This window comes from Aethalodelphis obliquidens, unplaced genomic scaffold, assembly GCF_003676395.1.
Source record: "Aethalodelphis obliquidens isolate GAN/ISIS:26980383/991018 unplaced genomic scaffold, ASM367639v1 scaffold62, whole genome shotgun sequence".
NCBI lineage: Eukaryota > Metazoa > Chordata > Mammalia > Artiodactyla > Delphinidae > Aethalodelphis > Aethalodelphis obliquidens.
Genome location: NW_020838006.1, coordinates 8,486,610 through 8,510,548, shown reverse-complemented (window position 1 = coordinate 8,510,548; position 23,939 = coordinate 8,486,610). Strand labels below are relative to the sequence as shown.

The window sequence follows — 23,939 nt, the reverse complement described above, 5'->3', positions numbered from 1 at the left end:
TGGTCTTCACGACAGTGTATATAGTATGACCTCAGCAATATCAACCATTTTTAAGGGAGTGTGCATCCACATGCATGTGCGTGTGCGTGTGCGTCTCCAGGCACAGAAAACTTCTGGAAGGGTAAGTAAACTATGATTAACTCTAGGGAATGGTCCTGATGATTTGAGAATTTTTACTTTCGACTTAAAATTCTTCACCATACACATCTATATAATAAAAATATAAAAATGATTTTAAAAATAATTACCGGGATATGTACCTAATAACCATGATCTCATAGGCAAGAAAAGGGTTTTTTCCCCTTAAACTGACATGGAATAACACTGCCTCTTGCCTTAAATTGTTTTTAGTTCTCTTCGGTATTTAACTTATTATATTTATGTTCGATACTAACAAATTTAGGTTGTGAAACTTAACTGCATTAGACACAAAAAAGAGAGATTTCATTAAAGAGGATTGCCTTAAAAATATTCATACGGAAAAAAACTTACTTGATTTTCTCTTCCATTTCTTGTTCATACTCTTTCTTTATGATATCTAGTTCTTGCTGATGTTCCTTCCGCAACATTCGAAGATCTTTCTGCAGTTTAACCACCTCCTGGCTCAGCTTCTGCTTCTCCTGCTCCGTCCCTGCCAATTTAAACTCCAGGTCATTGTGCTCAGCCTCCGTGTTACTAAGCAAGCTGGGTTGGACCACATGAGATTTGGACTTTTCTTCAGCACTTTCTTCCAAAACTTCCATGGGTTTACTTTTTCCATCCATCTGTTGTTGTAGAGCCTGTAATCTTTCAAGTTTTGAGGTCAACGCTTCAATTTCAACTCTATGTCCTTCCCTCTCTCTCAATAAGCAGGAATCCAGCTCTTTTATCTTTTGCTCCAAGATCTGACAGGTCAAATCCTTCTCCTGGAGGGCTTTCTGGACACCATCAACCACATTCTCCAAGTTCTGCTTTGCCCCTATGTTATTTTTACCTCCCTCTTCTTCTACATGATGGGATACTAACAAGGAGTATTTGGTTTTTTCTTCAAGTTCTTCTTGAAGATGCTTTATCATCACTTGATCCTCATGTTGCTTTGCTTCAGCCTGTTCTATCTTTATTAAGAGCTCCTGGTATTTGCACTGCATTTCAGAATGAGAAGAAATTGTGCCTTCTTTTTCCTGCTCTAGCCTCTGCAACAGCTTTTCCTTTTCAATTAAATTTCTTTGTAAAACACGGATTTTTTCTTCACATGCCTTCTGCACACAGCCTTGGGATTCTGCTGCTTCTTGCTCAGTACATGCTGCCTCATTTTCTGCCGATCTGGGTGCAACTGATGTTTCTGATTGTGGTGAACTTCCCACCGACTTAAGTTTTTCTTCCAAGACATGAATTTCTTTCTCTCTTTCCTGCAATTTTGTATTTAGTTCACTCAGATGGCTTTCTCTGTCTCTTCTATACTGCTGTTCTTTCTCTTCCATTTGAGATAACAACTGCTTCTTGATGGCAGCAATTTTTTGTTCAGCTTTTTTCTTCAGTTCCCCTAATTTTGCAGCACTTTCTAACTCAAGTCTATCTTCCAATGCCTTTAACTCCTCTTCTTTGCTTTTCACAATTGAATTCACATGTTCCAATTCTTTCTTCATAGATTCAAGTTCAGATTTCATGGAAGATGCTTGCTTTTCAAGGCTTAAGACTTTTTCTTCAGCCTCTTTAACCCTGTTGTCCTTTTCTTCTCCTAACTCTTGAATGTGTTGAAGTTTCTGAATCATTTCTTTCCGTTCGATATCCTTTTGTTGATTGTAATTTTTAAGAACTTCATTTAAGGACTCAATTTCAACTGTTTTCTGAGTAACATGCTCCTCTAATTCCACAATTCTTGCTGTTTGAGTTTTTAACTCAGTCTGTAAATTACGTTCCTTTTTCTCCATCTTGCTCTTCTTATCTTCCACTTCTCCCTTAAAATATTCAAATCTCTTCTTTTGCTGATCAAGGTCCTCCTTCAATAAAGTTATCTGCTCATCCTTTTCACTGGTTTCCTTTGTTTTTAACTCAAGCTGCATCTGCAATTCTTTACTAGTATTTTGATACTGTGTAAATCTTGACTGTGCTTTCTTCTTCCACTCTGAGAATTTGTTGGCCTGTTCAAGAGCAGAAGTTTTCTCCCTACTCAGAGTTTCAACTTTCAAAGATAAATCTCGCACCTGATCCAGCAATTCCTGTTGCGCTTCATCATGTTGCTTACTTAGTGATGAAATGGCTGCTTCGTTTTCAGTTAGGCTGATGCTGTTCTGAAGTTGAGCACTCATATCAGTTAGCTGTTTACTAAGACTACTGATCTCAGCTTTTTTTTCTTTAAGTTCTTCTTTCATCGAAGTGACAGCGTTGATGTTTTCTGATAACTCCTTCTTCAACTGAGTGATGCAAGACTCCTTTTCTGAGGCAGCCTGTTGCTGATTTCCTCCTTCCTTCTGTAAGGCTTCTTTTTCTGTCACAAGACCTTCAATATCAGCCTTCATGCTCTTAATCTGACTTTCTTTTTCTTCCAACTGATGTGCAGCATGTTGTAAAGAACTATTTAGTGTGTACTGCTCTGCTGTTAGCTGTCTCAGTTGTGCTTCTAATTCAGAAACTTTGCAAGTTTTACTTAGTAGTGCCTCCTTAACTTTAGTTGTGTGGTGTTGACAATGGGAGACCCTAGAGAGAACGGCATTAATTTTACTGCTACTAATGTTGATGAGCTCACTTGTTTTAGCTTGTAATAAGGCTTCCGCTTTCTTGGAGTAAATGTCCAGCTGAACTGCTAGCTCCTCGGACAGTTTTTTGAATTCTAAGCTTTTGTCTTCTAGGCTTTTCTTATTTCTGTCATATGAAGATTTCAAACTCTGGAATTCTTCATCTGTGGTTTTCAGCTTCTCAGTCAACTCAGAGACCTTAAGCTTATCTTTTTCTGCCAGCATCTTCAGTTCAACTACATGCTCTTGAAGAAAAGTATTTTCCTTCTGAGAGTGATTCAGGTCAACCTCCAGCTTTTCAAGTTCAGCTTTCAGTTTAGCTTCATTCTGTGAGGCAGAAACCATGTGAGCAGCCTTCTGGTTTAACTGTTCCTGTAATTCCTTCAACACTGTATCCTGCTTAGCACCCTCTTCCTTCAGCCATGCCATTTCCTTGTTCATCTCTTCTTTTTCACACCCAAATATGAGAATCTTTTGCTTCAGTTCTGCTACCTCTTGTTCTTTTTCCTGTAACTGGATTTCATGTTTTTCCTGAAGTTCTTCAGCTCGCTGGTTAAGTTTCTGCTCCCAGACTGCTATGACATCATTGAGTTCTCTCCTGTGCACCTCAGTAAGACTTTCTATTTGCTCCTTTTGGTTTGTCTCCAATCTTGACACTGCATCATTGATTCCAGCTGAGTTAGCCTGTGCCATTTCCAAAATTTTGGCATTGAACTGTTTTTCTTTCTGACTGAGCTCCAGAGCAGTATTTTCGAGCTCTTTCTTAAGTTTGGCTTCCTGATCCAACAGTTTCTTCTTTAACGTTTCTTGCATCTCCTTTGCTTTCTGCTTAATTTTTTCTATCTTTTTCTCTTGACTTTTAAATTTGGTTTCATACTCCTCTTGCAAAACATGAATACTGTCCTCCTTGGCTGATAATTTCTGTTTGAGTATTTCAATTTCTTTGCTCTGTCCTTCTTTCATTTGTAAAATTACATTTTCCTTTTCCATTAAGAGTTGCTTTGTCTGTTCCTGCTCTATATTATCTTTAAGTTGGGACTCATAGTGTTGGGTTAAAGATTTTACTTTTTCTTCCATTTCACTATTCTGTTTTTCAAGTTGCTGCATTATGTCCTGTACCTTGATTTTGTGAGCATCTAACTCAGCACAAACATCTTTCTTTTGAGTGACAACTTCAGCTACCTGTTTGGTAAGAAGAATTCTTTCTGTTTCCGAATCCAACAACTTCTGCTGCAACTGGGCCAACTGCTCCTCATATGTTTCTACCTGCTCATGCAAGGTGCTCTGCAGTGACTGAAAGAGCTCCAGCTTAGCAGACGCCTGCTGGAGTTCCCCTTCAGACCTTTTAACATCTGCCTCTAAATTCTCCACATGAGCCTGATGCTCTTTTAAATGCTTGTCCTTTTCTTTCAGAAGAAGCCCAAGTTGGTTAATTTCATCTTTTAATGCCTTCTCAGTTCTCTGGATAGACATCTCTTGTTCTTTAATGATGCTGTCAACCTGTTGCTGGTGATGACTTTTCTGTTCATCCAGCTTGGCCTCTAATTCCCGCTTCACTCTATCTGCTTGATCCTTTAGTACAGAAAGTTCTTCTTCTAGCTTGTCACGGGCTTTTAATACTTCTGACAGTTCAGACGATAGTGATTCCAGTTCTGTTTGCTTCACATCAAGCTTTTCTAAAGTCTTTTCATTCATCTCTTCTATGTGGGCCTGAAAGAGAACCTCTCTGTCATTCAACAGTGTTACTTTTTCTTGTTCATACTTTTCTCTAAGTTTTTCCATTTCAGTCTGATGCTGTTGCTTTAAGACTTGGAGTTTTTCAGTCCAAAGGTTATCCTGCTGATGCTGCAGACTTTCCAATTCTGTCTTGTGTTTTTCAACCATGACTGTAATTTCTTTATTGTGTTTATTTTTTTCAGCTTCCAAATGAACAGTTAAATCTTCTGACTGATTTTTATTCTCTTGCAAGCGTTTTTCCAAAGAACTTTCTAATTCAAGAATTCTCTGTTAATGAAAACAGATGTCTTTTTATTAAAGTACATTTGTTAGCAATGATATATATGACATGATGTCTACACCTACTTAAAGATTAAAATTTAGATAAACAACTTTACATATCTTACCAAACTCTAGAAAGGACAAAGAATCTGTGCTCAATTCCTAAACGAATCATATAACAAAGAAAAGATTCTATTTTTTACACAACTCAAAATTCCAGATTCTTTCTACCTATTTGGGTAACTATTTCAACTACCTGTTTTTTCAAGAAAATTCTGAATGGATAGTGAAAAAGAAATAAATCATAACGTAGATAATAGTAACTGCTGGTAGAAAGATGAGTATTTTTTTCTGTTTTGTTAAAAGGCCTATAATAGTATTCTATTACTTTCATAACTTAATTCTGGAAGAAAAATAACGTATCTGGCTCTTACCCCAAAAATTATTACTTAGAAGATATTTTTCAAAAAGAAGGAACTTACACAAATTTTACCAAAGTAATTTACAAAAAGTAATAGTAAAATGATTATCTCATGAAAATATCAACCTTGACTGAAAGGAAAAGAGCTAAGGAATGTCAAGGCATTGTAAGGAATGTAAGGCAGAGCCAAGGAATGTCAAAGCTGGAAAGGTCTTAAGAAATTACCAAATATCAATCTCTTCAGGTGACAGGTAAGGAAATTAAGGTATAATTAATTCACAAAGCTAGTAAGTGAAAGATCTAGGCCTCCTGAGTACCCATTCCTCTCTACCATGCCACCTTACAGAAATGTTGGAAGTGGGAAAATAAAATACAGTTTAGAAATAGGGGTAAGAGGGCTTCCCTGGTGGCGCAGTGGTTGAGAGTCCACCTTCCGATGCAGGGGACACGGGTTCGTGCCCCGGTCCGGGAAGATCCCACGTGCCGCGGAGCGGCTGGGCCTGTGAGCCATGGCCGCTGAGCCTGCGCATCTGGAGCCTGTGCTCCACAGCGGGAGAGGCCGCAGCGGTGAAAGGTCCATGTACCACAAAAAAAAAAACAAAAAAACAAATCCCTTATAGAAATTGGGGTAAGAAGTGTGACTGTGTCACTGTCTAAATCAGAGCAAAAAGGCGAAAAAGTCTAAATAACATCAGTCAGTTTATTCAAAATAGGTCGAACATTTCATATACTGTTCAGGGGAAGGACAGAGGGATTTTAAAATGTGCACACGGAGATATATATACTAACATGCTCACCATAGGACTATTTATAATATGGGAAAATTGGGGAAAAGTTAAATGTCAAAGGAGAGCAATGGGGTAACTAAACTGTGATATAAACAGAGAATGAATTATGTCCAGGGCGTGGCACGAGATGAAGCTGAACAGGCAGGAAGGTGTCAGGGCAAGTGCTGCGTACAAAATGAGGCCACTTCCTAAAGATGAAAGGTGAGTAAGCAGTGGAGCTAAGATGCTGCACAGCCTGAGGGCAAAGAATCAGAGCAAGTGGCTGACAGAAATACAGCCAGCTAAAGGCAGGTCAGGAGCACCATGTAGCAGACATCAAAACCACTCCCATGAACAGCTCTTACTACCTAATAATGAATGGAGTGCATGTATATGTAAATCTAAAACAAAAGCTTCTCTACAACCTTATATTGACTGCAGAGATAACAACAGTTTTCCTATACAAGCAGTTCCACAGCTGTGGAACCTGAAGAGTATTTCAACTTACAGTTCTGTAAGTCTCTGCTTCTTGCTGAAGGTCCCAAAGTTTGTTTTCGCTCTCTGTGAGGATTGCCTTCTTCTGCAGCTCTAACTCTTCCAAGGCCAAAGATTCTTGCTCTTCTTTTTCTTGAGTGATCTTCAAATATTCAGACTGACTTTTTTCCTGTGCCAAAAACAGTAACACCACCTTAGACCCACGTAGATCTTCAGCATTCCCAAAGCACTGCCACAGGAATCATTCATTTCATTTGATCCTCACACCAGCCCTGCGAGGTAGGCAGTATCATTACCTCTCTTCCCACACCCTGGTCTGCAGAAATAAGGCACTGTGGCTTTTTCCGTGTGATCTGGCCAATCTTTGCCACAATCACTATTGATATGAAAAATTTTGTTCCAGTAACCCCTACTACGTCTGCTATTTTTTCACTACTTAAAATGTTTTGCAAAATATCACTGAATGTGCAGGGTCACACAATTGTTACTACCTGTTCTCTGCATGCCAGTTTGGTATTTCAACTCTAGGCTGAGAAATTTATATGATTTATGAGAAATACCTCACTATAATAGGGAACCCCACACAGAAAAGCAAATCAAAATTAGAAGATTACATGTGAATATATGGATTAGATCAAGGAAATACTTATAAAAGCCTATATATCTCTTCAGATGGTCTGGCCCTGACAAGCTTCTTCTTTGACTGTCCTTAGTATACATCAGCATTCATATTAATACTGTTTACTGTTCTGAAAAGAGAAGCTCCAGAGAGCACTTTTGACATTTAGTGACTTTGGACTCCAATTAAGTATACTTCTCTATACCTATTGCTTAGGGTTCATGTGGCCAACAGTAATATTTTCAGTCCATTTCACTCTGGTGAAGCATACTGCCTTAAGTAAAGATTTTGTACCATATTATAAGTAGATTGATAAGAAAATATTAGTTTCTATAACATCAATTTAAAAACATCACTTAAAAATGTTATATTGTTTAATGTAAACTATATGTTAAATGCATCTCTATCTATGTCCATAAATATAAAAGAAGAAATTTTAATAGTCTGAAGAATTTTGATTCTCAACTCCAAGCTAACTCCTCTGAGAAACTAGGTAGGAAGGGGAGTGGAAAGGGGTGAGAGCATGTGCACATACGTGTTTTACGTGTGTCTGTGTCCTGTGCTCGCCAGTGGGAATATGTCTGAATATATCAGTTCCCGAACACAGTATTAACAAGGCCAATGTTCAAGGCTCAGTGCCCCCAATTACTCCAGCATGAAAATCCACAACAGGTCTTTATGACTTGAATTTTTAGCATCATTCCCAGCTTCATTTAGGTCCTTAATGTCTCGCTTTGTTCCTTTATTTCCTTGTCCCTATTTTAAATGTATGCTATCGTGTTATAGTTTTTAAGTACTCTTGTAAACAATTTTAAATCCTTTTTGGACCAACAAAGAATACAAATATGTACCCGTACAGGTGTACATTTCACAACCACGGACTAAACCACTAACCTCAGCCAACAGCACTGTCAAACCATGTGCCTGTTGGCCCCACAGAGATTAGAGAACTCCCTGACTCAGTTCAAGGATCACAGCTGCTGGAAATCCTCAGAGCCCCAGTTCCAGCTGAGAGTGAAAAAAAAAATGTGTAAAAGAAAGGAGATTAAAGGGACTTCCCTGGTGGTCCAGTAGTAAAGAATCTGCCTTCCAATGCAGGGGACTCAGGTTCGATCCCTGGTAGGGGAATTAAGATCCCACATGCTGGGGGCAACTAAGCCCGCATGCCACAACTACTGAGCCCGCGTGCTACAACGAGAGAGCTCGTGTGCCGCCAACTACACAGCCCACAAGCGTTGGAGCCCACGCGCCAAAACCAGAGAGAGAAAACCCGCACGGCACAACTAGAGAGAAGGCCGCATGTCTCAACAAAGATCCTGTGTGCCACAACTAAGACATGATGCAGCCAAAAAAAAAAAAAAAAGGAGATTAAAATTATAAAAACTATTTCTCATCCTTTCATACTAAAAGTATTTTTTAATTATACATATTATCTCATGGATAATAGCTTCATATAAAAACAGTAAACTACATTTTCAGCATTAATACTTCACAGTTCAAGAGAAAAAATTTTTTGCTTTAAACTTCCAAATTATACTACTCCAACAAATCTTTCTATCTTTGCTTTTCTGGTTATTGTTTTAGTTAGTTCAGTCAGTTTTCTCATTTTACTTTATCTTTTTAAACATCATATGGATTGAAAATTACTGAAATTATTCTACTTAAAATGAAAACTACTTGGTCATTTTCATTTTGTCTTCTTTAAAATGCATTCAGGCAAACTCTCTGAACCTTAAGCTCTGATACATTCAGTCTGGTGAGTTTTTAGACATTCTTCCTAAGTTACGCAGTCGCTGCTTCAGTTACCCTATGTTCCCCTTTACTTCTCCCTAATCACAGCCTACAGCCAGGGTGAGAGGAATGATAAACAAACTGATTAATGAAAGCTTGTTAGATGAGAAAATTTAATTTTCAGATAATACTAAATTAACAAGCTCTGACAGCCTCATTCCTGCCTACGGCCAACCCTCTCTGCATACTCAAATGTTAAGGCTGCCAGTAGCGTGACCTCAAGCTGGGAGGCAGGGGTGAGGGGCTGACAACTTTATAATGTGGCCAAAACAAAATAGGTACTTACAAGAGCTACTTTCATTTGCTCCTGAAATTCCCTTTCTTGGGTCTGAAACTTCTTAGTCAGTTCCTGCTCTTTGCTGGCCAGCTCCTCTTCATGAAGCTTCTGTAATTTTGCAATTTCTTCTGAGGATTTCTGAAACGCAACCAAATAGTTAAAGTGAGACACCCAGAATAAAATATGTTAACTCTACAACTAAATAATACTTCATTATAATCAAGTTAATAGCTTCTTAAGAGGAAAAATTGGAACATATTTCCCACATAAATCAAAAGTCACCAAACTCTTGAGAGTTAAAAGAAAAACCAATAAAGTGTTGCTCCTCATTTAAGACAAAGAGAGCTGCAGCTGCAAGGGTCAGTTCCTATGGGGTTGAAGCTCCAATTCCACATCATACAAAGATGTTCCCCACCAATCAGGATAGGGAAGCACAGTAGGAGGAAAAAGGATGCTCTCAGAGAGGGCACTCCACCATGGTCAAGGTGTTCTGGCTACACCCATCTATTTATGCCTAGCTTTCCAGGCATGTACTACTACTTATTAATAAGTATTGGGCTTCCCTGGTGGCGCAGTGGTTGAGAATCTGCCTGCTAATGCAGGGGACACGGGTTTGAGCCCTGGTGTGGGAAGATCCCACATGCCGCAGAGCAACTAGGCCCGTGAGCCACAACTACTGAGCCTGCGCGTCTGGAGCCTGTGCTCCACAACAAGAGAGGCCGCGATAGTGAGAGGCCTGCATACCGCGACGAAGAGTGGCCCCCGCTTGCCACAACTAGAGAAAGCCCTTGCACAGAAACAAAGACCCAACACAGCCATAAATAAATTAATTTATTTATTTAAAAAAAAAGTATTGACCTTGTTCTTTCTTGAATAGGAGGACTCAATCTTATAAAAATGTCAAATCACCCTAAATAAATTCAAAAATTTAATATAATCAAATAAAACAAAATGAGGGAAGGCCCACTGGACAAAATAAACATGCAAGAATAGCTGATCTCTTCTGAAAAATAAGAATAACAAGGAGAGGCTACCAAATAGTAGAACATTATAAAACTAAAACATATTATAAAACTGGTATTAGTGTAATACCAGCACATAGTCAGACAAAGCAGTGGAACAGCACAGAGAATCCAGAAGGCCCATACGTAGCACTACAATAATTTAGTATGTAATATAAAGGTAGTATGGCATGTCAGAAGGGAAAACATGGGCTATTAAAGAAATGATTTGAAGGCTACTAGGTAGTCATTTGGAAAAAATTTAAGTTGGAGCCCTACCTCACTCCTCACACTAAATAAATTTCAGTTCGATCAAAGATTTAACCATAAAAAATGAAAACATAAAAGTGTTAGATGAGAGGGCTCTCCTGGTGGCGCAGTGGTTAAGAATCCGCCTGCCAATGCAGGGGACACGGGTTCGAGCCCTGGTCTGGGAAGATCCCACATGCCGCGGAGCAACTAAGCCCGTGTACCACAACTACTGACCCTGGGCTCTAGAGCCCGTGAGCCACAAGTACAGAAGCCTGCACACCTAGAGCCCATGCTCTGCAACAAGAGAAGCCACCATAGTGAGAGGCCTGTGCATCACAACAAAGAGTAGCCCCCGCTCACCTCAATTGGAGAAAAGCCCGTGCACAGCAATGAAGACCCAACACAGCCAAACACAAATAAAATAAAATAAATTAATTTAAAAAAAAAAACCTTGGTGTGATGGAAGGCAAAGTTATCAGGTCTGGGGATGGAGAAATGGGAAGATGTTGGTCAAAGGATACAAAAGAAAAAAAAAAGTGTTAGATGAGAAAAATAAAAAAAATTTTTCATCTCAACTGAGAATGTGTTTTTAAAGCAGAACAAAATCCAGATAGCATCTAAGGAAAAGAAAACTTTCTGCATAGCCAAAAAAAAACCCAAAACAAAAGCAAATCATAAACAAAGACAACAAATAACAAACTGAGAAAATTATTTGGATAAACGCACCTTATATCCAATGGCTAATTCTTACTATAGGTAAAAAGCTTCTACAAATCAGAAAAAGACCAACAGCCCAAGAGGAAAATGAATCAAGGATCTGATCGGGCGACTCAAAAAGGAAAACTATAAATTCCTGTAAACATACAAAAACATGTTTGTCATACTGGTAAGAGACATGCATATTAAAACTACACAACTTCCCTGGTGGCACAGTGGTTAAGAATCCACCTTCCAATGCAGGGGACATGGGTTCGAGCCCTGGTCCAGGAAGATTCCACATGCCGCAGAGCAACTAAGCCCATGCGCCACAACTATTGAGCCTGCTCTCTAGAGCCCGTGAGCCACAACTACTGAGCCCATCTGCTACAACTGCTGAAGCCCAAGTGCCTAGAGCCCATGCTCCACAACAAGAGAAGCCACTGCAGTGAGAAGCCCACGCGCACGGCAATGAAGAGTAGCCCCTGCTCAACACAACTTGAGAAAAGCCCACGTGCAGCAATGAAGACCCAATGCAGCCAAAAATAAATAAATAAATAAATTTATTTTTAAAAAAAACTGCAATGATGTCATTATTTTAACTTAGCTTGGAAAGATAAAAACATTCAGGTAATACCATCTTTGTGATGGCAGGAACATATTCTAATACGTTGCTCATGAGTATAAACTGTCCTCCACTGAGCTTGTAGCAACTATCCAATAATTATAAATACACGTAATTTTTTCCTAGATTCCACTTCTAGGAATCTATTCTAAAGAAACACAGATGTGAGCAAATACGATAAGGATATTCACAATTTCCAACAGTAAAAACTGAAAGCCTAAATATCCATCAGCAGAAGACTGATTAAATTATGAGCTATTCATACAATGAAGTCCTGAGCAGTCTTTAAAACAAATGGGGCATCATTATCAACTCAATAATAAAGAACAACCTCCATGACAGATTATTAAGTGGAAAAGCAAAATACAGATCAGTAAAAATAACATGCCATCTTTTGTGTTTAAAAAATAAATAAATAAAGAGACTCCCGCGGTGGTCCAGTGGTTAAGAATCCACCTTCCAATGCAGGGGATGTGGGTTTGATCCCTGGACAGGGAACTAAGATCCCATATGCCGCGGGGCAACTAAGCTCACGCGCCGCGACTACTGAGCCTGCGCGCTCGCGCACCACAACTAGAGAAAAGTCTGCGCACCACGACAGAAGATCCCACACGCCACAATGAAGATCCCATGTGCTGCAAGTGAGACCCAATGTAGCCAAATAAATAACTTAGTTAATTAATTAAAGAGAGGATTAGAAAACATAAGAGAGAAATTATATGCAGAGACTATCTCTGGGAAGTATAGCCAAAAAGGTACACATTCATTTCTCTATCAAAGTGCTTTTTTCCTATAATCTAAACATCACGAAATGATCAAGGTCTCAAACAAAATACAAATTAACTCTTCTTTACTATCAAAGATGTAGGAAGAGCCTAAGACTTAAGTTTCAACACTGCCGTAGCCCATTTCAATCCAGAATTATTCTTACTTTCATTACATGAACAACCTCCTGTTTCACGTGGCCTAATTCTTGTTGAAGTCTGTTACGCTCCTCCTCACTTGTTTTTTCAATGGCTTTTATTTGCTCCTCCATTTCTGCTTTCATTTTTCTCCGTGCTTCTTCTGTTTTTTGGGCTGTACTCAAGGCTTTTTCAAGTTCCTCAAAAGCTATAATGAAAACAGCAGAAAACAAGTATCTCAAGAAATACTATCATTGAGCTAAAGTGTTTTACATTCAATTTATGGGAACTAAGAGCAGCAGTAGCAGAAGAGGTTAAAAAACTCATCACTGTTTTAAGCCAAGAGATATTTGAGTAGTTAAAAGCCACAGAAATGTCCAGTCACTGAAAGCAATTTGTCATTGAGTTCTGGATTCAGATCTTAAGATTGCTTATATGAACTTAAGCTCAGAAGTTATAAAAAATATTAGAAAAAATATTAAATTACTAAAGATTGCCCACTCTCCCCACAAGTGTCCTTATAGATAGCAAATTCAAAGAAATGAAGACTTGTACCTACTTCTGTAGTATATAATTCCAATTGCTTTTTTGTTTGTGATGCAGTTCTTATTTAATTATCTAATTATTATCGATTATCTAATAATTATCTAATTATTATCAATAATTAGATAATACTATTATATACTCACTAGGACATTTTTAAGAATGAAAAAATTATTCTTTGACTAATCTTATTTTTAAAAACCTCTTAACCATATGATAACAGCAGGGTTTTTTTTTAATATTTACTGTCTGAATCACATATTTAAACAATGTATTTTGATATGAAACCTACTACTGTGTAAGTTTCGAATTAGTGTAGTTAACTAGAAAGAAATCTTCACCTGATTCAACGTGTATAAAAAGGCACTACCAGCAGGGAGTTCTTGGGTGAAATAAGTAAGAATTCAGGCCCTTAATAAACAATCATCTAGCCTAGAGTAGTAAGATCTTTAAGGACAGCTCATCTAGTATCAAACAAAGTCATATATGATGGGTGCAAGAGCTGGGTAACTTTACACCAAAATATATATGTGTGTGTGTTTATGTATATTTGTATGTATATGCATGTGTGTGTATATATGTTTGTGTGCACTGCATATGTGTGCAAACATACACTTTCCCTCTCTCTCCCCTTCTTTCTCTCTCTACTGACAGAACAGTAGCCTGTGAAAATCCTACGGCTATTATCATCCTAGACTATTTCCTTTAGTCCTCACAGACTAGAAGACACCAGACTTCCCTTTACCAAAGAGACGAACTATAAATAAAACATCAATTTTCAAGATGGGTTTTAATCCTTTTAAGAAACATATATCCAGAGGTGACAGTTCATTGACATGTGTAGTATTTTCACTCCCAGTGGTATAAGAAATGTGGAACTTCAACCTATGATATCTCATTTAAAAGCCCCTTTATTAACCACAATTTGACTTAACAGACAGTGGTTTGGGCAAAGGAATTGCATACCTGAAGCAAACACGTATTCTAAAGCATTTTCTTAATGATGAACTGTAGTAGGTACAGAAAAAGGCAAGAGAAAGGCTGAATTCTGGTAACAACCAAGAAACACAACTTATTTTGCTCACTACGTTAAAAAACAAAACAAAACAAAACAAAAACACTTCTCTGGCAACCATGTTTTTGATATTAAAAAAATCTACCCAATTTATTCATTTTATATGCACAAAGTATAAAACTATAGTTCAAATAAGGTCTAAATTTCAAAGGCATATTAATTAGCTGAAATTATTTTTAAAGATTCCTACTCCAACTTTATTGATATTTGCCTGCAAACACCAAGATGATAATCCTTAGACATAAATATGTTGGTAAATAAAGTATTTAAAGGGAAATGCTCTTTGTTTTAGTTAGATATTCTTTTCCTATAAATTCTGGTGTCGAGCATTAAGAAGCTCCTCTTGGTAGGAATAAGAAATTAGTTTCCTGATGGAGTAAACTGATCAATTACGGGAAAGAAATTCTGTAGCAGAGTGCTTACTGCTTAGTTTGAGCTGAAGGTTTAAATCTGGGAAAGAAAAACATGGAAAAATGGAATGACGATATTTTAAAATGCTTATTAGATGTCATCACAATCTTTTCCTTACTGCTAATATTTGGCATGTAAGATTGCACTTACATTAGCACTTCTAAGCACTTCACAGAAATATCTTAAATCAGGCTCTAGAGAACCTGAAAATAGTTTTGATATTCTTCCAGCAAGACAGTTTTAAATGAAAAACTTTTGTCAATTAAGCAAAATAAAACAAAACTGTACACAGTCAATACCAAGTGAATTTTCATTGTTTTCTTTAAATTCCAGAATCCGATATAGTATAAAAATAGATGTAGTGCTCTCACTTTCTCAAATAACAAAAAAAATCTATGCCACAAAGTTCCTATTTGGATATAATTTTCCAATAGTTAACTTTTCTAACCATACTCAGTAAATTTTAGTATATTCTCCTATATTATATTCTAATTTTAGTGTTTAATCCTCCAAAATAGCTTTCCTAAGTCACTTGATTATCCATCATATTATGATTAAGGTAGGACAGATCTGGTTCCAAAGTTCTTTTCATCTAAATTTAATCCTTTCTTCCTACCTTCTGCCACCTTGTCAGAGAACCATATAATTTTATACCTAAAAAGACACCTTTGAGATGTCCTCATTCAAATGTAACAACTGAGTCATCCAACTTTGCCTTCAGATGATAAATCAACTTAAATAGGATTTAAGGAACAATCCTTACCTTGCATTATTTTTTAAAACCAAGAATGCTGACATTGATCAAGCTCAGCTGAGCAATAATATACCTTACTAAACCAGAATTTCTGAACCAATCAATTACTGATGGCTTCTAACTCTCAACAAAATGCAGCATGTTATTATACCTCTGACAGACATACAAAAACTCACTGCTTTCCACCTCCATCTTGCTTTATGAAAATGTTAAGTCCCCCCAAAATAAAATAAAATTTTAAAGAGGCAATAAAACACATTTCTATATCCACATACAGAAAACTTATTTCAAACCCACTCTACACTCTACCACAAATGAAGCCACTTCCTTACAGGAAGTCTGCATCCAACGAGTCCCATTTCAATGTTCAAGGAGGATATACTGAGAGCTTACTTACTAACCAGAAACATCTCACCTTCTGATCTCGCAACCACTAGACATAGTAAAGTGGTGTCCTTAGCCTATAATATTCTCAAGTGAATTCCCCACTCTTTCCAAAATGAAACTATGCTAGGATTTTAATGTTGAGTACTAAAGAAGTATGTTCTGAATGTCTACATAATTTGTCTTCCAATTACCAACACAGGATAAGTGAGTGGGGAGAAAGAAAGCGTGCATCAGCCCCAGCTGACAAGTCTTCTGCCAACATGCAAGAGTGCACAGAGAAACCATGGTCACAGCACACACCAACAGGAAGGCTAAGCACGAACTGCCGCCAAGTGTTGCAAGAACACGTTGTGTTCTTCCAAAGCAAAATTCAATGTATCTCAGGCAATTTTTGCTTTAAAAAAAAAAAAACTTTGCAAATATTTCTAGAAAAAATTGAATGTACCTTAAGAATGGTCCTCTATCAGTTAAGAAAAAACACAGGGTAGACCTTTTATTGCTGGCTCATCACTTTCCCCTTCAGATGAGGTTTACTCACATCCATGGGAATTATGAAAATGGACAAATGCTCACTATATGAGTTACATGAGAAAGGTTGGCAATCTACAGCTCAATAATCCAACCATTCATTCATCATATATTTATTAGATGTTTGACATCTGCCAAGCATATGTTAGGCATTGGGTGATATAAAGAAAATATTTCACAAAAAGACAGTTGAAGTAATAAGGCAGGCGGGGGTGGGGGGGTGAGGTGTATAAAAGAACTAATCCTCAGGCTAAGCTAGGAAGAATTTGCTTTTGCCACTTCACTGTCTTTCCCCCTCCTCATCCTCGATGTCTTAACCAATCATAATAAATAACAAATGCCGGAATTCTGAGATTCTAGGCAGCATTACTGTTTTGTTGCACTGTCCCAGGGGACACTTTACTGTAAAAATAACAAGACCCACTCTACTCCCCCTGCAGGGAAGAAGCAAAGAGGCAGAAATGTGGAAAGGCTGCCACCTCTAGATTAACTAAGAAGCTGATTAATAACATCAAGAATTAATAAGTAAGCCAGTGCTTATTTCTTTATCCCAGCAAAAAAGCTGCTAAAATGCATGTGATATAAAACCAAAAAAACACAACTAGTACTATGAAATGAATGAAATGCAAATTAACAGGAAAAAACAACACAAAGATTTATCAGAATTCCCATCCAATCATCAAGTGTCTTTTGTGAATAAAAGCAAAAGTCTAGAGCAGCAGTTTTCAAAGTGTGGTCCACAAATCCTAGGGTCATGAGACCCTTTCTGTGACCCTATCACAACAGATTGAATGTAGAAACAGGCATGAAAATACAGCTATCTTCTATTAAGCCAAACAATAAGATAAGCAAAAATGTAAAGCAATGCCATTCTTCACACTAAATTGTGTTTTGGGAAATATGGGTAATTTTCATAAAAGTATTCAATACTTACATGTAATAGGTTTATAATTGTTATTTTAAAATGAACTTTTAAAAAATTTCTTAGTTTTAATTTCTAATATAATGAATATCCATATAACCCACACAAACAAATACTCTTTGGAAACCTCAGTAAGCTTTAAGAGTGTAAGGAGATCCCTGTGATTAAAAAGTTTGAAAACCACTGGTCTAGAGTTTACATAAATGAAAATAAAATAATGCTACCACCTAGTGGCATAAACCAGATATTGCAATACTTGGGGCCTTCAGAAATTTAATAGTTGGGGCCTTCAGAAATTAAATATCACATGTGCAATGGAAATCTACTTTTCAAGCCACTTCCCAAAATACATAACAGGATTCACTTTAAGGATTAACTATGCTTTGACCTTTAAAATTTTTACAGATCTATCCAAATTTCATGCACTCCTTACATTAACCATGCAAATTTACTATCAAATACTTTGAAAACATCAGGATGATCTTGAAAAATATTAGGCTAAAGCTAAGTAAATTTAATTAAATGGAAAATATGATTGTGTAGCAAAGAAATGTGTTCCTCTAGTTGCTGGTGCTTTCCAGTAACAGTGACATTGCCAGGGACATAAATAAGTGCAGGCTGATAATGACTTTCTAAAGGTATGTATGTACAGCTACTATTGTAGAAATATATCAAGCACCTACAAATACACGACTATGAAATAAAAAACTTATATTAAATTAAAATCTAATTCCATTTAAAATAATGAAATTTTCCATCAGGTGTTCATTCAGTGCCAAAATGTGTACATACTACTCACCTAACATGGCATACTTAAATTCAACTTTAATTCATACTCTTTTGCCTGAGAAACATGGAATTTTCTTTGTAAAGCTTATTCAAAGTACCCATGATAAGAAAAAACAGCCCTTACCCCAGTCCTGTTCATACAAGGCTTGGGAAAGGCACCATGATTCACTTATTGGCATGTGTGGATGCACAAAAATAAGATGTTTTGTGAGACTTAAGACTCCAAGAAAACTCTTGTTACATAAATTATCAACAACTAACAAAGCACTTAAATACACATGTGATTTTTGTGTGTTATACAAATATGCATAAATCTTATACATTATTTAAAAATAAACTCTATCTTAAAGGGTCCTTCAAATAAATGTTCCACTGAATGTCTTTGGTATATCAGGTTTATACTATACAAATGAAAAAGAAACTTATTTCCTGCACAAACACAACATGACAATAAAAAAGCAAAGAATGTTGTGAGTTACTCTACATTTTAAAATGCAGACAATCATAAAACACAGAACTTCAGCAAAACAGGGTACATGAAATGGAAACAGGTTTTACAAAAGTCAGTGTGCTCTGGAAACTTTCCTAATCTGAGCAGAATATTTTATGCATTTTGCACAGTTGTAGGCAAGAACATTTTAAGGACGGGGTGTTAATACTATGATATGGGTTCTTTTTTGTAATGGCTATATTTAAATCTCTTAAAGGTAATTAACAAAAAAGACTAAAAGTCTATGGGGAAGACTTTATCCAGAGAAAAAATTCAAGGATGGAATAAGCTGTATTACAAAGTTGTTACAGTATTATTCAGAATAGTGAAAGTAGAAAATAATCTAGGTGCTGATCAACAGGGAGATGGTTAATGATGTACATGCATTCTGACAAAGCCATTAAAATGTTAGTACTTTAGCAACATGTAAAACTACTCCTAATATAATGCTAAATAAAGAAAAAGGAGCATACAAAATTATATGGACAATTATGATTACAATCGTATAAAATAAGGATTGAGAAAAAACTGGAAGTGTATTGAAACAACAGCAACGTGCTTTCATTTTCTCTATTTTCCAATTTTTGGGTAATACACTACATTAATGATTAGCCGGCTACTCTACCTCCTATCCTAGGTAAAACATACACACACATGCACACAAAGAATACCCAAGATCTAGCGTGAACTTTAGCAGCATTAACATTCTGCACCGGTGCTGCATTGAAGAGGTAATATTCTAGACAATTAGTAATAGTACCTAGTACCTAAAAAAGTACCATCACATACTTAAGCTGAATCACCAGAATTCTCCAAATTTAAAATCTGGTTACTTGAAGATATGACCATCTGTTTTTAAGTAACACCTAGAAAGGAATACTATCAACAGTTGTAGTAAAATGCTTGTAACAAATATATTTATTTTTGGTTTTCTTTATTCACTGAAATAATTTTAACAAAAGTGCTATAGTATTGTACTTCAGAAAACATGCCTACCAGTTCCACTGTAGAGCAGAATAAGTACTACAAGCTGATACAGCATCAAGTAGGCAGGTTACCATATTCCCATAGTCTTGGTATTTTATGACAGTATTATTCTTTTTAAAATCAGAGACACTCAGATTTCCTTTGTCCTCCAACATAAGAGAATCATCACAGTTTGTCTAGAAAAACTATGAGAAGCAGTAAAATAGACTGTTTTCTAAGAAAAGTAGTGAGGAATGTATTTGAGCCACATTTTGATCTCCAGAATAAGTGAGCCCCCAAAAGTAGCCATTTGTCTACTAATATCCACATGTCAAGAACTGCTAAATATATGAGTTAAATTTTTTACAATCAAAAATGCATTAGGAGAGTTCAGATCCTTTGATAATTATTTTATGTAGACACATTTACTTCTAAAAACCTTAACAACCACAAACTTTAATGTTAGTGTTTCCTTCACATGGCCAGCTCTTACGTGTTTTTTAGCCTTTGAATTTTAAATCTAAGAAAGAAACATTTAACAGAGCAGTTGAATTCTCCAAGAGCCAAATGATGTTTATAAAAATTTATGAAAACTCTATTTCCTTTACAAAGACCTTTTCTCACTTTTAGTACCAAATTGGGACTTTTCTGTCAATTGGCAAATGCATTTTATATTTGAACTAAGAATCACATTACATTAGAACAATTCTGTTCAGACTCAACTAAAGCCATTAGATGAAATTCAGTTGATGCACAAAACTAACTTTCATTATAGATTTAAAGGGCAACATCTTCAATATGGAATCAGTCTGTTACAACTTTCTATCATAAACCTCAATAATTATGACTACAAATATAATTTTGAAAATATCTATAAAAGCACTCGTAACTGTGTTATCCAAAGACTTTCCAAAATAAATATATCTATTAAATAACTGTAAATCTTAATTCTCTTTAAGTATTTATTAACTTTAAATATTTTGACAGTATTAACAGATAAGTTTCTCAACTTATAGGCTATGAAATATTACAAAAATATAGTTTTATAAAAATCACATTTAAAGACAAAATACATAAGAGGTACAATCTACCACGCATAAAATAAATATGGTACAAAGATATATTGTACAGCACAAGAAATACAGCCAATGTTTTGTAATAACTATAAATGGAGTATAACCTTTAAAAATTGTGAATCACTATGTGGTACAGCTGAAACTTACGTAATATTGTACATCAACTATACCTCAATTGTAGAAATAAATAAATAAAGACAAAATACATCTGTGCTTGGAGAAGCAAGAGAAGGAAGGCTGTATTACAAAAGAGTTGACTGGAACAGCAGCCTGGGAAATTTTTATCCTACATATGAATTAACTGTATATTTTGTCTGCCTTTTCATCATGTGCCCCTTTTTACTTGTTATTCATGGGTTTCTACCTCCTCACAAGATGCATCTCAATTTTAAAAGGAAATGTAATCCCTGACCGGCATTATTTTCTCTCAGCTGGCTACAAGAGTCAACAAAAGCAGTCTTAAAAATGAAAAGGCTTGACATGAGAAGCTGAGACTTTGCATTAGGTTTTCTGCTCACGGAAAGCAAACCTGTTTAACAGCATCTCACGAGTCTCCAGCTGCTTCAGCAAAGTCTTTAGAGATTATAATCTGAGAGATTCTACCCATTAATGCTCTCTGAAGGGAAATCTTAGGCTTTTGGGGAGCACATTTCTAAATTTCCCAGCCACTTGTCAATAAAACAACTATAAGGAGATGAGGAGATATTTACGAGCACAACCAACTGCCTCTCTCATCCAGACCCATTCCTTTCCTTAAACCTTACAATCTGGTTTCTAAAATAACTTCTGAAACTGCATCCTGGGAATCAAATCCTCATGCAAATTAAAAGACATTTAAAAAAATCTTCATCCTACCTCCCCCACTTTTGGAAATGCCTCCTATATTCCCCCAGAAGCATAAGTATCCGCAATTCCTATGACTTCTCAGGTTACTTTTTCTGTTTTCATTTATGTCTCTTTGCCAAACTCAATATCTCTGTGTTAAGAGCATAGGCTCTGGACTCAAAATGCCCGGATTCAAATCCTGACTATACATTTACTCTCTGTGGGTGAATGTAAGCAAGTTACTTAACTTCTATGTTCCTAGGTTTTCTTGTCTCCTTTCTTATTTGTGAAATGAGGATAATAGTAATACCCAAGTCACAGAAATTTTGAGGATTAAATACAAATACATACACAAGTGAATACGAGCAAAGCACTGATGACAGAGCCTTGCATAAAGTAAGTCTGGCTATTAGCAGCAGCAGCCGCTAAGGCTACCACCGCTTCCACTACCAGTAAAACAATCTTTCAGAGAAATCAGCCTCTTCTACAGATCGAACCATAGGCTTCAACCTTAGGCTAACGACTCCTAAAAGATGCTCCGATTTTTTATTTCCAAATTCCTACAGGTCAATTCCATCTGGAAACCTCATGATAGGCCCAAATTCAAAGAATCTAAGCAAATTCACCATTTCATTCTATTCCTCAGTGTCCCCATTTAGACTTCCCATTCTGACTTCACCTGATTCATTCGGCCTCCTAACCTTAAAACTCTGGCGTCATCTTGGACTCCTACTTTTCTTCTGCCCCTCCAAGTTAACTGGATACCAAATTCTGCAAATTTGACTCTTCCTCTCCTTCCCAGACCCACCATCCTAGTCAAGGTGGCCAAAGCTCTCAGTTCCCAAAGCCTGGACTTCTACCCTTGCTTTTAAGTTTGACTTTCCACTTCATTTCGTTTCTACCTACAACACTGGTTTCCATCACATTATGCTTTCCTATTACTGGTTTCCTTGTTTACCAAAGTCTAAACTCAGCTACTCACTTTTACAGACTTTAACAGTCAGTTCCTTCACAATCCAACTTCATTTCCCACTTCAGCAAGAATGGTTTCCAGTTGACACACACCCCCTCTATGGTCACTGGGCCCGTTTATGATCTTAAATGTGAAATATGTGCTGCCCCCATCTCTCTGTTTAGGCCCATTCTATTCATTATCTGAGGCCCAAGTCAACTCACATCCTCACTAACCTGAAGGCACCAGTTCACCCTGCTCTCTCCTCTTTCTAGTATCTCTACTTTCTTTCCGAGCATTATTCAGTATCATACCTTGCTGAATACTGGTCTCTACACTTTACAGTCTAGCATTTATTGGGTCAAAACATAATGCAGTTATGTATAACACTGAATTATTCCATCAGTCTCTTAAAAAGCAGACTACATCTTATACTTTTTATTTACCCTAGAGCATCCAAATGGTAGCAGTTATTTAATATGTACCATGCTGTGCCTACTTGGGGAGTTTCAAAGTTGTAAACCTGAATTTTGATAGTCTAAGGCAGTGGTCAGCAAACATTTTCTATAAGAGGCCAGATAATAAATACTTCAGGCTTTGCAGGGCTATACATAAACAGGCCAGGCATGGGCTGCATTTTACCCATAGGCCATAATTTACCAACCCCTGCCTCTTCCGAGGAACAGTCCACAGTGTCTTTATAAAGAGTCTCTACAGTTAAACATTTTTATCCATATTTAACTAATTTTTCTAAATGTTGGCTGGTCAAGCACTTTACATGATTTTTGATTTCTAACATAAAACAAGTAACCCCTGAGTTCTTACCAGCTCTTTCAGATTTTTCTTTCTGTTCCCGTAATTCCTCTCCCTGGCTAGTCATCTGCTTGATGTGACTACGAAGTTGGGCAATTTCTTCTTCTTTGATTTCCAGGGTTTCATGCATCTGACGTTTTGTCTCTGCTATTACCATCCCCTAAACAGAAGTGCAGACTCTAAAGCGTTTGCGTAACAAAACTGCATTATCAATAGCACATATCAAACTTACTTTAAAGGGCAGAAAACATAATGTCTCTTACTAAGTACAGCATACGAATTACTTTAGTATTTAGTATTTAGTTTATTTAGTATTCAGTCTGTATCCTGTGTATATACTACATTATATACTACAATAACTTCAGTTACCTGGCATATCAGGGTATTCTTAATATAAAAAATTATTTTAATAATAACTTTAATATTTTAATTATTAACAACACATTTTAGTTAAAAGATTTATTTTATAATCTTTCTATAAATGTTTACTATAATTTTCCCTATCTTAGTATACAGTTTATATTCAACAAAATATGACCTTTAGTACTTGGCTCAGAACCAATCATGAACTACTATTATTGAACTGCGCTGTGTAACATGGGGAAAGTCCCAGAGGCTGCTGAGAGTATAAGGTTACTGCTGCCACACTGGATGGACCAAGACTGCGGTACAGAGCTACCTGGTTTTTCTCTTTCCTCTTGTGACAGTCTCTGGTCCCAACACCACTCCTTATTACTGTCAGTGAGGCATTCCTCCAATTTGCTAATTGCTACTGTCTTCCCACTCTCTGGATAATCTACACAAGAAATGAAGGTCGCTAGGGGGAAAATATAATCAAATAGTATATATT

At 36.7% G+C, this 23,939-nt stretch overlaps 1 protein-coding gene across 7 annotated transcripts in view; it reads right to left on the bottom strand.

Moving 5' to 3' along the window:
• Positions 1-23,939, bottom strand: part of GOLGA4 (golgin A4) — a 105,266-nt gene that overhangs the window by 29,613 nt on the left and 51,714 nt on the right. For all 7 annotated transcript variants that reach the window (XR_003429019.1, XR_003429018.1, XR_003429016.1 and 4 more), the window contains 5 exons: positions 23,102-23,249; positions 12,588-12,766; positions 9,092-9,220; positions 6,409-6,564; positions 493-4,718 (listed from right to left, as the gene is read on the bottom strand). Coding sequence is in view for 3 of the 7 variants with exons in the window: in XM_027088273.1 (XP_026944074.1) it covers positions 493-4,718; positions 6,409-6,564; positions 9,092-9,220; positions 12,588-12,766; positions 23,102-23,249 (4,838 nt within the window). In the remaining 4 variants the exon portion in view is untranslated. The remainder of the gene's footprint in view (positions 1-492; positions 4,719-6,408; positions 6,565-9,091; positions 9,221-12,587; positions 12,767-23,101; positions 23,250-23,939) is intronic.